Source organism: Nycticebus coucang, chromosome 7 (assembly GCF_027406575.1).
Source record: "Nycticebus coucang isolate mNycCou1 chromosome 7, mNycCou1.pri, whole genome shotgun sequence".
NCBI lineage: Eukaryota > Metazoa > Chordata > Mammalia > Primates > Lorisidae > Nycticebus > Nycticebus coucang.
Genome location: NC_069786.1, coordinates 100,043,720 through 100,060,759, shown reverse-complemented (window position 1 = coordinate 100,060,759; position 17,040 = coordinate 100,043,720). Strand labels below are relative to the sequence as shown.

Sequence of the window (17,040 nt, the reverse complement as noted above, 5' to 3'; positions counted from 1 at the left end):
AAGTTATTTTTTCTTTTTTTTCCTCCTTTTTTTTTTTAATTGTTGGGAGGAAAGTTATTTTTTCAATAAGAAAATTTATAATGTTCATAGTAAAGCTAGCCATAGGTCAAGGCAATATGAAAAAAATATAGTTTAAGACACAATTAGATCAAATAAGAGTTTGAAAAACTTTTTCTCAATATCATGATCTGTGTCAAATGTAAGTCTAGCACAATTACTAACAATTGTGCAGTAATGTAATTTTTTCATTTTCTTTAGAAATGGGGTCATGCTATGTTGCCCAGGCTGGCCTCAAGCAATCCTCCCTCAACTTCCTAGAATCTGGGATTACCAGCATGAGCCACTAGGCCCAAACCATTTTTAGTTTTATAAGGGGTAGGGAAACATCTCTTGTTCATATCCTAATTCACATATCTTATTAGCCTCTTATATAGCAAAAACTAAGGATAAGATTGTTTTTACTACTTGAGCAAAGCATTTACATAGGAATTTCATTAGAAGGAGAAACTGAAGTTTCCTCAACTTCTCTACTCACTTGCAATAATGGTGATATCCCTAGTGCAGAGGGGGAACCATACAAAACAAATACGCTAATAAACTTGTAAAATGAACAGATCCAGGGAGAAATCAGTCTATACCCACAAGAGCATCATTACTAGATTATCTCAACTTTAGTGATCACAAATGCATGGGGGTTCTCTGAGAAATGTCAATTATTCCAAGGAGTTCTCCAGAGCAAAAAGATTAGGAAAATCTGCTCTAGAGAGATTAACTGGACCAGATCTGGACTTAAAAGACATCAAACATATCTTTAGGCATGACACAGTAGAACTCTGCCCTGGCCCAAGAGAAGAAAAAATCTATAGGTGCTAATCCCTTCATTGTAAGATCCTCTAGGCTACTGCCTGATCAAGACACACTAAAGATCTAATCAGAACTTTGGTGTCTCATTTAAGTATTAATAGAAAACTAATAAATGTTTCCAATCAAGGGCGGTGCCTGTGGCTCAGTGGTTAGGGCGCAGGCTCCATATACCAAGGGTGGCGGGTTCAAACCCAGCCCCGGCCAAACTGCAACAAAAAAATACATGGGCATTGTGGTGGGCGCCTGTAGTCCCACGTACTCAGAAGGCTGAGGCAAGAGAATCACCTAAGCCCAGGAGTTGGAGGTTGCTGTGAGCAGTGTGACCCTCAGTAGAGGGCCATAAAGTAAGACTCTGTCTCTAACAAAAAAAAAAAAAAGTTTCCAATGTAAAAGACAAAGACCCCAGTTGCTCATGCCCATAATCCCTTTTGGGAAGGTCAAGGCAAGAGGACTGCTTGATCACCTAGTCAGCAGCACCTACTGCCATAGCAGCACCTATCGCCTAGTCAGGCCTGGTGGTGTGCACCTATAGTTCTAGCTACTTAGGAGGAGGCAGCTATGATCACACCACAATCTGGGAAACAGAGTATGACCTTGGTTTTAAAAAAAGGAGCTCGGGGCGGCGCCTGTGGCTCAGTCGGTGGGGCGCTGGCCCCATATACCGAGGGTGGCGGGTTCAGGCCCGGCCCCGGCCAAACTGCAACCAAAAGATGGCCGGGCGTTGTGGCGGGCGCCTGTGGTCCCAGCTACTCGGGAGGCTGAGGCAAGAGAATCGCTTGGGCCCAGGAGTTGGAGGTTGCTGTGAGCTGTGTGAGGCCACGGCACTCTACCGAGGGCCATAAAGTGAGACTCTGTCTCTACAAAAAAAAAAAAAAAAAGGAGCTCGGAGGACAATGCAGAGAGCAAAAGAAAGTTTTGAGGGTACTCATACCTTTTATAAACACTTTTAGAAGGCATTAACAAAACAAGAAACGATCAGAGCCAACTTGGGCCCTGCAGAATAGCTCCTGCAAAGAAGGGTGGCGAGAAGAAGAAGAGGCACCATCAACGAGGTGGTGACTCGAGAATACACTATTGATATTCACAAGCGCATCCATGGAGTGGGCTTCAAGAAGTGTGCCCCTTGGGCACTCAAAGAGATCCAGAAATTTGCCATGAAAGAGATGGGAACTCCAGATGTGCGCATTGATACTAGGCTTAACAAAGTTGTCTAGGCCAAAGGCATAAGGAATGTCCCATACCGTGTGCAGTTATCTAGAAAACGCAATGAAGATGAAAATTCACCAAACAAGCTCTATACTTTGGTTACCTATGTACCTGTTACTACTTTCAAAAATCTATAGACAATCAACGTGGATGAGAACTAATGGGTGACTGTCAGACACATCAAATTATAAAATAACCAAAAAAAAAAAAAAAAAAGAAAGAAAGAAAAACAATCAGAGTACAAGGTTAAATGCTCTTGGAAAATGAAAATAGATAGCCAAAATGTAAAAAAATCAATAGAAAGGAAATGGATAAAAATAAATCGCTGAAAAGAAAAACAAAAAAGATAATGAGATGGAACTAGGATAGAAATGTAAAAGTCTGGCTACGCCTGTGGCTCAGTGAGTAGGGCGCCAGCCCCATATGCCGAGGGTGGTGGGTTCAAACCCAGCCCCGGCCAAACTGCAACCAAAAAATAGCCGGGCGTTGTGGCGGGCGCCTGTAGTCCCAGCTGCTTGGGAGGCTGAGGCAAGAGAATCGCGTAAGCCCAAGAGTTAGAGGTTGCTGTGAGCCGTGTTAACGTTATGGCACTCTACCCGAGGGCAGTACAGTGAGACTCTGTCTCTACAAAAAAAAAAAAAAAAAAGAAAGAAATGTAAAAGTCTAAGAGATACCACCTCTGGATAACAAGGGTTCCAAAAAAATAAAACAAAGACAACAGAAAGAAGAAATGATAGAAGAAAAACTCCCAGTAAAATGAATAAAAAACACACACCTCGGGCGGCACCTGTAGCTCAGTGGGTAGGGCGCTGGCGCCATACACGAGGGTGACAGGTTCAAACCCGGGGCCTGGCCAAACTGCAACAAAAAAATAGCCAGGCGTTGTGGCAGAAGTCTGTAATCTCAGTTACTCAGGAGGCTGAGGCAAAAGAATGGTCTAAGCCCAAGAGTTGGAGGTTGCTGTGAGCTGTGTGATGCAAGGCACTCTACCGAGGGCGGTAAAGTGAGACTCTGTTTCTACAAGAAAAAAAAAAAAAAAAACACACACACCTCACACCAAGGCAATCCTCATTTTAGAATGGTGGTAACATGAGTGTGGGGTATTCAGCACGCCCCTGGGCGAAGGGCTCAACTACAACTTGAACTTTACCTTAGAAAGGGAAACTATGTAACCTAAACACCCTCCCATTAATCTGAAATTTGAAGAACTATTTACAAATAGAAAAACAAACAAATAAAAAGAATAAAACAGTACCATAATATGAAAAAAAAAAAAAAAATGGAGGCTAGTGGGTCCAATACACTACCACCTAATAAAAAAAAAAAAATGGTGGTAACACTACATAGAGAAAACACACACACTGGCTAAGAATTGGAATGGCATCAGAATTCTCAACAGCAATTCCAGAAACTAGAAGATGAAGTGCTTTCAGTAGAAAAATTATCTCCAACATAAAATTCTAATTCTACAGCTAATTAAAACAAGTTTGAAAATACATCCTCAGACTGGCTCAGCACCTGTAGCACAGAGGCTAGGGCGCCAGCCACATACACCAGAGCTGGCAGGTTCGAACCCAGCCCGGGCCTGCCAAACGACAATGACAACTGCAACCAGAAAATAGCCAGGTGTTGTGGCAGGTGCCTGTAGTCCCGGCTACTTGGGAGGCTGAGGCAAGAGAATTGCTTAAGCCCATGAGTTTGAGGTTACTGTAAGTTATGATGACACAATGGCACACTCTACCGAGAGAGACATAATGAGACTCTGTCTCAAAAAAAATAATAAATAAATAATATATATATATATCTCCTCAGACATTCAAGGTCTCCTTTTCTTTTGTAGAGACAGAGTCTCACTTTCCCGCCTGCGGTAGAGTACTGTAGTGTCACAGCTCACAGTAACCTCCAGCTCTTGGACTTAGGTGATTCTCTTGCCTCCGCCTTCCGGGTACCTGGGACTATAGGCGCCCCCCACAACGCCCGGCTATTTTTTTGTTGCAGTTCAGCAGACACTGGGTTTGAACCCGACACCCTCAGTATATGGGGCTGGCGTCCTACCCACTGAGCCACAGGTGCCACCCTGACACCTGTGGCTTAAAAGATTATGTATCTCCCATGTACCTTGACTCAAAAAATTATCAGAGAATATTCTCCAGCAAAACAAGATCCAGAAATCAAGTACCCAAAACAGGACAAAGGTGAAGGGAATTCCCAGGGAAGTTCAAAGACAGCAGCTGTGCCACAGATCTAGCCATCAGGGAGCTAGAAGAATAAAGAACTTCAGAATAAAGAATAAAGAATAAATAAAGTTTTGGAATAGGAGAATAAAGAACTTCAAAAGAAATATCCCACCACCACCCCCAAAGAAAAGCAAAAGTGAAAAATTACTTGATATATTTTTAAATATTTAAAAGAAGTTTGGGGATAAATTTTGTTAAGTACATATAAAATGAAGCAAACAAAAAGCAATTTTAAAACTTCTTGAAGCATAAAAAGTTATTAAAGAAAGGAAATGCAACTGTAGTGTACCATACACAGGTTCTGCTATAAACAATATTCACGGTCATAATAATTTAAGCATTAATACTTATTTAACCAAAAGAGTGCTATGATTACAATGGGAGGAATGAGGAAGATAGCAAGTAGGGTGTTAAATGTATGTTTTCCATAGTAGGAAATCACTCGACCGGGCCTGGTGGCTCACAGAGCTGGTAATCCCAGAGCTTTGAGCAGTCAAGGCAAGAAGAATGTTGAGGCCAGGAGTTCAAGGCTGCAGTGAGCTATGATCATGCCACTGCAGTGCAGCCTGGGTGACAGAATAAGACACTGTTTATTAAAAAAAGAGAGAGAGAGAGAGACCAGGAATATTGGCTCACACCTTCAATTCTAGCATCGTAGCACTTCGAAAGGCCAAGGCAAGAAGATCTCTTGAGGCCAGGAGTTTGAGACCAGCCCAGGCAACAAAGCAAAACCCTGTTTCTTTTTCTTTCTTTCTATCACAGCTCACAACAACCTCCAGCTCTTGGGCTTAGGCGATTCTCTTGCCTCCTGAGTAGGTGGGACTATAGGTGCCCACCATAATGCCCGGCTATTTTTTTTATTGCAGTTTGGCTGGGGCTGGGTTTGAACCCCTCACCCTCGGTATATGGGGCCAGCGCCCTACTAATTGAGCCACAGGCACAGCCCGTAAAACCCTTTTTTTTTTTTTTTTTTTTTTGCCGTTTTTGGCCAGGGCTGGGCTCGAACATGCCACCCTCGGCATATGGGGCTGGCGCCCTACTCCTTGAGCCACAGGCGCCTCCCCTAAAACCCTTTTTCTAAGAAAGAAAGAAGGGAAATAAGAAAATCACCATATAATACATAAAAATAAAAAAGAAAACTAATTTCTAAAGCTGCAGTATAAGCATTATTATTTAGAAATGTGTAGGTAACCCAACTTGACCCTGAGAGTCTTATCCTCTCATCTTCCTCCTCAGACAGCACGAATTTCACCACTCGCTCCATTACCTTCTTTCTCCACTACCTACCAGTTCCTGGGTTCCATCCAGGCACCCAGCAACAGTGTCCAGCCTGTTAGCAGTACAGCCAGCATCTATGCAGACATCAGGGGCTCTGGCTCCCGGAACTCTGTGTTGTGGGGTGACTTATGGGTAAGGGGCATGGCCACAGGATGGGAGGCATCCAAACCAAGGAGACCATGCAAGAACTAAATGACCACCTGGCCTATCTGGAGAAAATGAGGAGCCTGGAGAGCAAAATTTGTGAACACCTGGAAAAGGGACCCGATGTCAAAGACTGGGCACATTACTTCAAGACCACTGAGGATCTGAGGGCTTAGATCTTTGCAGATTCTGTGGACAATGCCCACATCATTCTACAGATTGACAATGCCCATCTTGCAGCTGATGACTTTAGAGTCAAGAACGAGATAGAGCTGGCCATGCACCAGTTTATGGAGAACAACATCCATGTCAGCCAGCTGCAGCTGGCGACTGAAACTGAGGCGCTCAAGGAGGAACTGTTCTTCGTGAAGAACCACGAGGAGGAAGTAAAAGGCTTACAAGCCCAGATGCCAGCTCTGGGTTGACTATGGAGGTAGATGCCCCCCAAAACCAGGACCTCAACAAGATCATGGCAGACATATGGGCTACTATAATGAGCTGGCTCAGAAGAACTGAGAGGAGCTGAATAAGTACTGGTCCCATCAGATTGAGGAGAACACCACAGTGGTTACCTCTCAGTCTGGTGAGATCAGAGCTGTTGAGTTGACACACACTTGAGCTGAGACATACAGTCCAGTCCTTGGATAGTGACCTGGACTCCATGAGAAATCTGAAGGCCAGCTTGTAGAAGAGGCTGAGGATGGTGGAGACCCACTATGCCATACAAAGAGCATCTCAGTGGGGTCCTGCTGTATTTGAAATCGGAGTTTGCAAAGACCCAGTCAGAGAGGCAGCACCAAGCGTAGAAGTACAAGGCCCTGCTGAACATCAAGGTCAAATTGGAGGCTGAGATCATCACCTACCACCACCTACTAGAAGACAGGGAGGACTTCAATCTTTGTTATGTCCTGGACAGCAGCAACTCCATAAAACCATCCAAAAGACCACCAACTGCAGGATAGTGGACGAAAAAGTAGTGTCTGAGACCAATGACATAAAAGTTCTGATGCATAGAGGCAGTAGGAACAGGGTGCCCTTACCCCAATAAAAAGTTCAGAGGGTAAAAAATAAAAAATAAAAGGTGTAGGTAAACACCAAAAGAAACCAGTAAGAGTTGGAGGTGGTTGTCTCTAGGGAGGCATGAAGAGGAAGTGGAGAGATGTGGCAGAGAAACAAACATTTTATTTGATCTAAGTGCTGTCAGACATTTTAAATTATGCAAATATAGTTTGATAAAAATAAAATTTAAACTAAAAAGTATAGTATTAGGGCGGTGCCTATGGCTCAGTGAGTAGGGCGCCGGCCCCATATACCGAGGGTGGCGGGTTCAAACCCAGCCCCGGCCAAACTGCAACAAAAAAATAGCTGGGCGTTGTGGCGGGTGCCTGCAGTCCCAGCTGCTTAGGAGGCTGAGACAAGAGAATCGCGTAAGCCCAAGAGTTAGAGGTTGCTGTGAGCTGTGACGCCACAGCACTCTACCCAAGCGCAGTACAGTGAGACTCTGTCTCTACAAAAAAAAAAAAAAAGAGAGAGAGAGAGAAAAAAAATACATAGTATTAAGGACAAGCATGCTGTTTTTTTTTTTTTTTTTTCCAAGTAATTTGAAGTAGTTTCAGATGGAAGTAGATTTCTCAACTTCCTTCCCTTCTGTTGCTGAGTTATCTATTATCTTAACCCACACCCATAACTCTTCCCCTCCTAAGAGAAAGAAGTGTCTTTAATTGTTCCTGAGATTTCTGGGCTCTCTCATGTACTGGGTCCCACTGCCTCTCACATTTTCTATAACCTTGCTCCATCTACTATTGCCATCTTCTCTTGAACTTAACAATTTTTCTTAGAGAAAATTCTCTGAATCCTTTCCCTAAACCTAACCTTAAGACAATCCTTCATCCAGTTTTTTTTTGGAGACAGAGTCTCACTTTGTTCTCCTCAGTAGAGTGTTGTGGAGTCACAGCTCATAGCAATCTCAAACTCTTAAACTCAAAGTGATTTTTTTGCTTCAGTCTTCCTGGTAGCTGGGACTACAGGCACCTGCCACAATGCCCGGCTATTTTTTAGAGAGGGGGATCTTGCTCTTGCTCAGGCTGGTCTTGAACTAACACTCGTGAGCTCAGGCAATCCACCCGCCGTGTCCTCCCAGAGCGCTTGGATTACAGGCGTGAGCCACCTCACCCAACCCTTTATCCAGTTTTTTGCCACTTTCTTTCCTTTCACTAACATAAGAGTAATTTATATTCATTACCTCTACTTTCTTACCTACCACTTTGATTTGATTTGTGCCCCCACCATGTGTTACTCTACTTTCAGAGATCTACTGACCTAAATGCCAAATTCAAAAGCCTATTCTCCAGACAGCCTATTGTTCTCTTCACAGCATTTTAAAATCTTTACCATCTCCTCCTTGAAATGCAATCTTTCTTTTGGCTTTCCCAACACTATTCTACCATTTCTCCTTCTAACACATTCACAAGCTTCTTCACATGTTTTTCTTTCTACCTTAAAATGTTTGTTTTCTCCCCAGAGTTCTATCTGTCCTCAGCATTCTCCCCCATTTTTCCATCCTATTGATTAGTTATTTCAAGTGCTGCCAATATACAAATGTCTAGCATGAAGTACATGATAAATGAATGCTTACTGAATTGCAGTGAGTTGAGTTTCAATTTTTACCCCCAGTTCTGACTGAATCCTGGTTCCAAAGGTGTTTTTGCTACCATCTAGAAAATTACCTTAATTTTCTAAGAGTACAAACCAAGTATGTTAAAACTGTTTTCCTTTCCCAAACTTCCCTCCCCCACTAATACCAATTACCACCACAATTGAAACTATCATCAACTTTCCCTTTCTCAATCCCTATATCCGGCAGTTTACCCAACTGAAGTCTCTTCATTCTTTTATCTTCGCTATTCCTACTGCTGCTGCAGCTACTGCCATTGCACCTAAATGCAGTACTTTTATGAACTATTATCCTCCAGTTTCTCCCACTGCAATTCACACTCTACTCATCCTAAATACACACACATCCATCTAGTACTAATAATAAATTGACCTTTAATGTCTACAACCTTGGATAGGAAGGATAATATGAAAATAGTTAATATTGACAGATGTCGGGCGGCGCCTGTGGCTCAGTTGGTAAGGCGCCGGCCCCATATACCAAGGGTGGCGGGTTCAAACCCGGCCCCGGCTGAACTGCAAACCAAAAAATAGCTGGGCATTGTGGCGGGCGCCTGTAGTCCCAGCTACTCGGGAGGCTGAGGCAAGAGAATCACTTAAGCCCAGGAGTTGGAGGTTGCTGTGAGCTGTGTGATGCCATGGCACTCTACCAAGGGCCATAAAGTGAGACTCTGTCTCTACAAAAAAAAAAAAAAAATATATATATATATATATAGAAAGATGTCCATATCTCATGCACAGATTACTAAGATTATATCCTTATAGCAATCCTTTATTGTAAATACTGTTAGTATCCCATTTTTACAAGTGAGGTGAATTTGCCTAAAGTTAAACAGCTAGCAAGTATAATAAATAACAATGACAGTCAGGCAGCAGAGCATATACTTTTTTTTTTGAGATCGACTCTTGCACTCTCACCCCTAACTATAGTAGAGTGACAACATTATACTTCACTGCAACCTCCAATTGCTTGGCTCAAGTGATCCTCCTCCCTCAGCCTCCAGAATAGCTAGGACCAGAGGCATACGCCACCACACCTAGCTAATTTTTTTCTATTTTTGGTAGAGACGTGATCTCACTCTTACTCAGGCTGGTTTTGAACTTCTGACCTCAAGTGGATTCTCCCACCTCGGCCTCTCAGAGTACTAAGTTTACAGGCATTAGTCACTGCCCCGGCCCAAAGTACATACCATGGCATACATTCTAATTTTTTTTAGACAGAGTTTCACTATGTCACCTTCGGTAGAGTGCTGTGGCAGTACAGCTCATAGCAACCTCAAACTCCCGCGCTTAAGGGATTCTCTTGCCTCAGCCTCCCAAATAGCTGGGACTATAGGCACCCACCACAACACCTGGCTATTTTTTTTTTTTGTAGTTGTCATTGTTGTTTGGCAGGCCCAGGCCAGGTTCGAATCCGCCAGCCCCTGGTGTATGTGGCCAGCGCCCTAGCCCCTGAGCTATGGGCACCGAGCCAACATTCTAATTCATATATTCTACTCAAGGCCATTCTGAAAACGTATTAATTAAAACTGCTCCCTCTCTCCCCCCTCTAGCATCTTACACCCTAACATTTTAATGTAGGATTGAATATGATACGTATGTTTTCGTACTTCTCAGATCCATCTACAAAGTTTTATTCCTCTCCTTCCAACATTATTCAAAAATCCATCTCTGTGAGAACTTCTATACCCATCTTCTGTTGAATTATTCACTCTGAGCTCACAGCACTCATCATATTATATACTTAGGTCTTACACGGCTAGTTTGAATCTCTGAAGTTCCCTGTCTTTTACATCTTTGTACTGCACAATAACACATAGAGTAGTTCAATCAAAGCTTAAAGAATTGAACTTAATTAAAAGTAAATTCTATTAGCCAGGACACAGAACTATAAAAGCAAGATTCTATTTTGTCACATTTTCAATTGTAAAATAGAGACATCACAAACCAAAAGGATTCCCTTGAAGGTATGAAGTTAGCAGCAATCCTGCAAATGTTAAAGAAACACTGAAATCTTTTTTTTTTTTTTTTTAGAGACAGAGTTTCACTTTATCTCCCACCATAGAATGCTGTGGCATCACACAGCTCACAGCAACCTCCAACTCCTAGGATTAGGCAATTCTCTTGCCTCTGCCTCCCGAGTAGCAGGCGCCCACCACAACCACCTCCCAAGCCCCCCACCATTTTTTTGTTGCAGTTTGGCCAGGGCTGGATTTGATCCTCGGTATATGAGGCCAGACCCCTACCCACCAATCCATAGGCACCGCCCAGAAACACTGAAATCTTTTCTGGGTGGGGGGAGCATAATTTATTTTTTTGTTTTAATTTATTTATTATTAAATCATAGCTGCGTACATTAATGCAATCATGGGGCACCATACACTGTTTTTTTATACCATTTGACATATTTTCAATCACACTGATTAATAGAAACACTGAAATCTTAAAGGGGTATTCCACAAGGTACTAGAAAGGAAATCATCAAAGATGCTACAAATATTAAGTTCTGCCACCCTGCTTCCTGACTCTATTAGTCCAGAGATGTTCATCTCCCAGGCTGCTCTTAGCATTCTCACACCCCAATGAACAACCAAGTTAATATACAACTTGATACAGTACATCCAAAGTAAGAGGTTAGCTAACAAGAATACAACTTGCTATCTATGTTATCAGCCACACACTACAAAAATAACTCATAAACCTGTACTAATGCCTTTTTCTCTAATGAGTTTTCAAACTATTTTCCTTGGGGATTTGTAGCCATTTTTCTCCAATTTAGAGCACAGCAAAATTACAGGGGAGTGTTTGTTGGCAGTGTGAAGAGAAGACTTTCAAAGCCTAGAAAGAGTAGGGCCCGAGAACTTGCATTTTTAGCAAGAATCCTGGGGTGCTTTCCAACACCAAACCCCAATTTTCCAATTCTCTGGTCACCAAATAGATGTTCAACAATTCAATTCTAACACTACCCAGAGTCAGCACAGACCTTACAGCTTAAAGGCTCGGTCCCACCAGATTGCCCCAACTTCAGATTCCAAGTCTAAGACTCACAGCCCATCTGTACTCTGACTGACTATAGACAAATAGAGGGTTCACATGACCCCTCCTAAGGTTTGATAACTTGTTAGAGTGGTTCACAGAACTCAGGGAAACACATTACTTACGTTTACCAGTTTATTATAAAAGGATACAACTCAGGGACAGCACTAGGGAAGAGACGCATAAGGCAAGGTATAGGGGACAGGCAAAGCATCATGTTTCCATACCCTTTCCAGGAACCACTCTCCCTGCACCTTTGGTTTACCAAACCTCCGAATCTCACTGTTCAAAGGTTTTTATAAAGCTCAATCTCCAGTCCTCCAACTTCTTTTCCTGGACGTCTGTGGGTTGGGCTGTAAGTTCTAAACCTCTAGTCATCTGGTCTTAATGAGGCTAATCAGGGGCCCCACCTAAGACACCTCATTAGCAGAGACCCAACTGAAATGGGTTCATTATGAATAACAAAAGACACTCTCCCCTTATTTAGTTAATTACAAGGGCTTTAGGAGCTCAGTGCAAGAACTATGGACAAAGATCAAATATATTTCTGTATTATACTATATGCCCTAAGTAACTCTGATAGAGATGAACAACAGACCACACTCTGAGAAACACCATTCTCAACGTTCACAGGCAATCTTATCTCCAATCTGAAATTTCATACAACCATAAAAACTTAGCTTAAATTGGCAATTTATGTTACGTTCACTAAAATTACAAGCCAAACAAATACACAATAACTAACTTTTATACTGAGGTACTGTGCTGAGAATTTTTCAGTTTTCTCTCATTTAATCCCTACCATCAAATGAAGCGGGTATCATCACCCACTGTATAGAAAAGGAAGTTAAGAGTTAGAAAGTTATTCACTTCCCCTTATCACATGGTTTCTAAGTGGTGAACACAATTAGCATTAAACCCAGGCTATCTACCCAATGCCTATTCTTCCAACTTCTGTTATGCCATCTCTCCGTTTTTAACCTACTCGACATTATATTGAATAAGACAGAGTCAGGTAAAAGAAGGGAAGGCACAAAAACAAATTCATGGTTAACACTGTTGCCTATCTTCCCTAAACATATTTCAGTTCCCAATGGCAATCCACTGTGCTATAGAGATGGGAGGCACTGAAGATGAGAAGTTTAAAATCTGTCAGGGAAGGATCACTTTACAGTAGCCAAGAAAAGGAAGTTCTAATCAGCCAATAATTAGCTCTAGACCCAGAAGAATAAAGCACTTGAGTAGATAGGGATCCTGCAACCATCAACTTACAGACTTTGAGATACTAGAACCCTAACAAAGGTGATGGCATTCAGCTCATCTGGTAAGACACCTGGAAGCCAGCAACCTGATATAGGTGGACCTTAGAGTCATACCAGCTTTAAAAAACTGTATTACATAGACCTTTGCCCTCCACAGTAAGAATTTTTACATTTCACGGAGGTTACAAACTGGTGGTAACTTCCCTTTAGTCAGAAAAAGGGAATGGAGATTACAAAGACTCTTCCTTCCAGATTTAGTCACACAAAAATAGCAAATCATTTCATCATAGTTTTTGTGTTTGCTATGAACACTTGAAATCTGAAAACATTCTGTTCTGCTCTGGGAAACAAGAATACATTTCTGAGAAAAAAGCTATCAGACATTCACACTTGAGTATGACTTAATAACAGTCACCATCTCTCACAATTAGTTGAAAGGGCTGCAGAAGAAGAGAAGAAGGATTAAGGTTTTATTTTTCTTTTCTGGAGGGGGGCTAATAATGATGATTAATTTTTACAGCAAATACTCTATGGAATGATAGATCTGGGGAAGGGAAGCTTTAGAAAACATGAAGAGCAAGCACATGAAAGAGTCTGAGATCCCCAGAAACAGAGGCCTCCCCCTAGAGTCATTTTGGGTTTTTTGATTTGTTTTTTTTTTGAGACAGAGTCTCACTCTGTTGCCCTGGGTAGAGTGCCATGGCATTGTAACTCATAGCAACCTCAAATTTTTGGGTTCAAGTGATCCTCTTACCTCAGCCTCCCCAGTAGCTGGGACTACAAGTGCCAGCCACAACACCCAGCTGGTTTTCAGTATTTTTAGCAGAGAGAGGGTCTTACTTGCTCAGGCTAGTCTTGAACTCCTGAGATCAAGCAATCCACCTGCCTCCCTCTCCTGCAGGTGTGAGCCATGGAGGCCACACCCCTCCTCTGAGATTCAGAGAAAAAAAAAAAAAAATAGCACCTTCCTCCACACTGCCAATAACTTAAATTTATTTAAATTTAACCCAATACTCCTCAGGTGGCTTCTCTACTTTGAATGTTAAATAGTTAATAGGGTAGCCAGATTCTGTTATCAGACCAGGAGCCTGCCTCCTTTCTCCACATCTACTTTCCATTAAAACAGCTCTCTCCTTCCCCTCCACCAGACACACTGTACTGGCTCCAGAAAGCTGAAGGAATGAAGCAATTTTTTCATCAGATATCAAAAGAGTTGCTTCAAAAATTAAGTACATGTTATGATCATGCCTCTGGATTCCAGCCTGCACAACAGAGAGACCTTGTCTCTAAAACAAACAAAAACTAAGTACATGTGATTTTGATGTGCTATATATTGCCCAGGTTCTACCTCATAAATTATGAAGCACTTCCTTGACACGACCAACCACAGTTCAAACACCAACTCTGCCACTTATTACTTATCTTCTCTAAAGGCTACTGTGAAGATTAAAATGAGATTGTGTGTGACAATCACCAATGATAAAGTAGAAGTTCAGTAGGTGATAGATACCATTTTGAGGCAGAGGGAAAGGTCCTAGTACTTCTAACAATCAAGGTTTCTAAAAAGCATGCTGCATCTTCAAAGGGTTTAAAACACTACTCTGGTTCTAATTAGAGTAATTTGTTTTTCTTCATCAAAAAGAAAAGACAATTCATCATTTTTTAGGACAATTCTTTCCAAAAAGCATTACCTAAAACTTTTCAAAAATAAAAAGATTCATCCTACTTCCTCCATTTCTGAAACTACTTCACCTGACTTACTTGGTTCGGAAGTACTGTACTAAGTTTCCTGGAATTTCCAACCATTCTGCCTGTAATATTCTAACAGAAATTCCCCAGACAGGGACAAACAAAGATATATGTTGACAAAATTAACACATTATTAAAAACTATACATTTCTTTTTTCACTAGATTCTGACATGAAGGCAACCAGATGAGAAATTTTGTCCCTTCCCACTTACCACATTGAATTTCTTTTAAGTTACTCTTTACGAACCCAACAGTTCCATTCATTTTTTTCCCCAAGAAAGCTCTCAAATAAGCAGAAAAGAAATTTTAAGTTTCCCAAACAATAACAAGATGGAGACAAATCCTAGAATTTGTTTTTCTATATTCAAAACAAAATCGGTACAGCAGAAAAAATACACTCAAAGTTACAAAGCCCATAAACCTTTCCAAAGAAATCTTATTTAACTTAATTCGCACTTCTCGTGACCATTTACCAAGTCTTAGAGAATAAAACGCACCCTAATTCACGTCTCTTCAGTGCTCTAAGTCTACCATTACTAATGCATTCAGTCCACCCAGATCTGAAACTGCTTTGTGGAACAGAAATACTTAGCAGCAGATATGTACTGTACTAGTATTAACAATGTCCCTAACGAAGTGACAAACCAGTCTCGCCTCACCCTCAAGGTAGGGTAAGGTAAGCAGTCACCAGCGGTAAGCCAGAACCCCAGGTTTATAATTAACACCTATCAGCCAAGCACAAGGCTAGCGGATGCACCTCCACCGTCAGGAACCGCGCCAGGCGGGAGGAGGCACCCAGGAGGCGCGCGGACTGCCGAGCCGGCCCGACCCAGCCCAGGAAAGGTGGGGCCGCAATGCCCCGGTCCCCACCGCCCGGGCCCCGCCCCGGTCCTCAGAGCCCCGCGGCAGCGCCGCAGTCCCCGCGTGGAGCAGCGCGCGCCCGGGACCCAGTCCCGCCGCGGCCTCCCTGACGCCACACGACCCAAGCACTTACCTGCTTTGCAAACCGGGGCGCTCGGGCTCCTCTTCTCCGGGGAGCTTCGGCTCTGCTCCGGGGACCTCCTCCGGTGCCGGACGCGGACTGGGGGTGGGGCTGCGCTCACCTCGCCGGTCCACAGGTGGGTGGGCGACGAGCTGGGCGACGACACGGTACCCAACAGAGGTGGCGGAGGTGGCGGCCGAGGTGGGCTCCCGCGAGCCCCGGGCGCGGCGCCGCGCGTGGGGCTGGTGCCTCGCGTGGATGTCGTGCACGCGCCCGTCTGCGTGGCCACCGTGGGACTGGTACGCGCCGCCGCGCTCCCGCCGCCGCGAGTGGGGCTTGTACTGCGAGAGGCAGTGCGCGGGGCCCCGCTGCCGCCGCCGCCGCCGCCTGAGGCGCCACAACAGCCACCGTTGTTGTTGCCGCCGCCGCCGCCGCCGCTCCGCGTGGGGCTGCCATGTTGCTGCTGCTGCTTCAGCTGGAACGGAACTGTCGCCCTCATGGGCTGCAAGCGGCTCCCGGGTGCCCCGGCCGTGGCGACCGCACCACCCCCAAGGGAGCCGCCCGGCGTCGGGGACCCGTTGCGCCTCACCCGCTGGGACATGGTCCCCCCCTCCCCAGTGACTGGGCGAGCCGGTGGGGGTTTGTTGTTGGGCTGCAGGGGGACGATTCTTGGGGCCGGAGGGAAGGCCCCTGCGACAGGGTGACGAAGCCGAACTCTGGGTTGCGGGGGGCGACCGAGCCGCGGCCAACAGCAATGAGGTGGTGCAGCCGCTACCGCCGCCGCTGCTGCTCCTCATCAACAATAGTGTCTCCTCCGCTGCCCCCGCCCCCCGCGAGCGCCCATTGGTGTAGCGTCAACCGCGCTCGAGCCGTTCCACCGCGCCCATTGGCTGAGAGCAGCTCTGATCCCGGGCCCCCGGGGCCTTAGCGAGCCTGGGTGTGCGCGGAGCCTGTCTGCTCGCTCTTTAAAGAGAAAGAGGCCCGCCCCCCGTAGGGAGGAGGAGTGGAGGAAACAGGCGGCGTGTATGTGTAGGGTGCGCGCGTGTGTGTGTACACGTGAGTGCACGTGTACGCGCGCCTGGCCACGCGCATCTTTCCCTTCCCACTGGGGGGAGCTCTGGGGACTCACACTCAGGAATGTTGCCAAAGGGAATGTCCAGAACCAGAGCAGTCCTTGGGCATAGTCTAAAGCATTTTCCGCATAACTCATTTCCTTCAGTCTCTGCTGGGTTGTGTCCTAATTCCATCTACCTATGAGCAGGGCTCAAAAAGAGAAGAAAATTAATCTTACTAGCGTTTTACACCCCTCCTTTTTCTTTCTTAATGTTTAAAGCTCTCCAAAAAGACAAATCTCAGGTTAAAATTGTTGGTTAGAATACGATTTTAGGTAGTCTCTATAGAGTTCGGTTACCAAATGTTGTTGCCATCCTCCTGTATCTCATGTAATCAAGAATTTATTTTAGGCTCGGCGCCCGTAGCTCAGTGAGTAGGGCGCCTGCCACATACACTGAGGCTGACGGGTTCGAGCCCAGAGGGGCCTGCTATACAACAATGACAACTGCAACCAAAAAAAAAAAATGGCCGGGCGTTGTGGCCAGTGCCTGTAGT

The 17,040-nt window shown here is 44.3% G+C and overlaps 1 protein-coding gene across 4 annotated transcripts in view; it reads right to left on the bottom strand.

The window, feature by feature from the left end:
• FAM117B (family with sequence similarity 117 member B) overlaps positions 1-16,213 on the bottom strand; it is a 171,931-nt gene extending 155,718 nt beyond the window's left edge. For all 4 annotated transcript variants that reach the window (XM_053597436.1, XM_053597437.1, XM_053597434.1 and 1 more), the window contains exon 1: positions 15,445-16,213. In XM_053597436.1, coding sequence (XP_053453411.1) covers positions 15,445-16,033 — 589 coding nt within the window. In that variant the 5' untranslated portion in view covers positions 16,034-16,213. The remainder of the gene's footprint in view (positions 1-15,444) is intronic.
• Between the last annotated feature and the right edge of the window lie 827 nt (positions 16,214-17,040).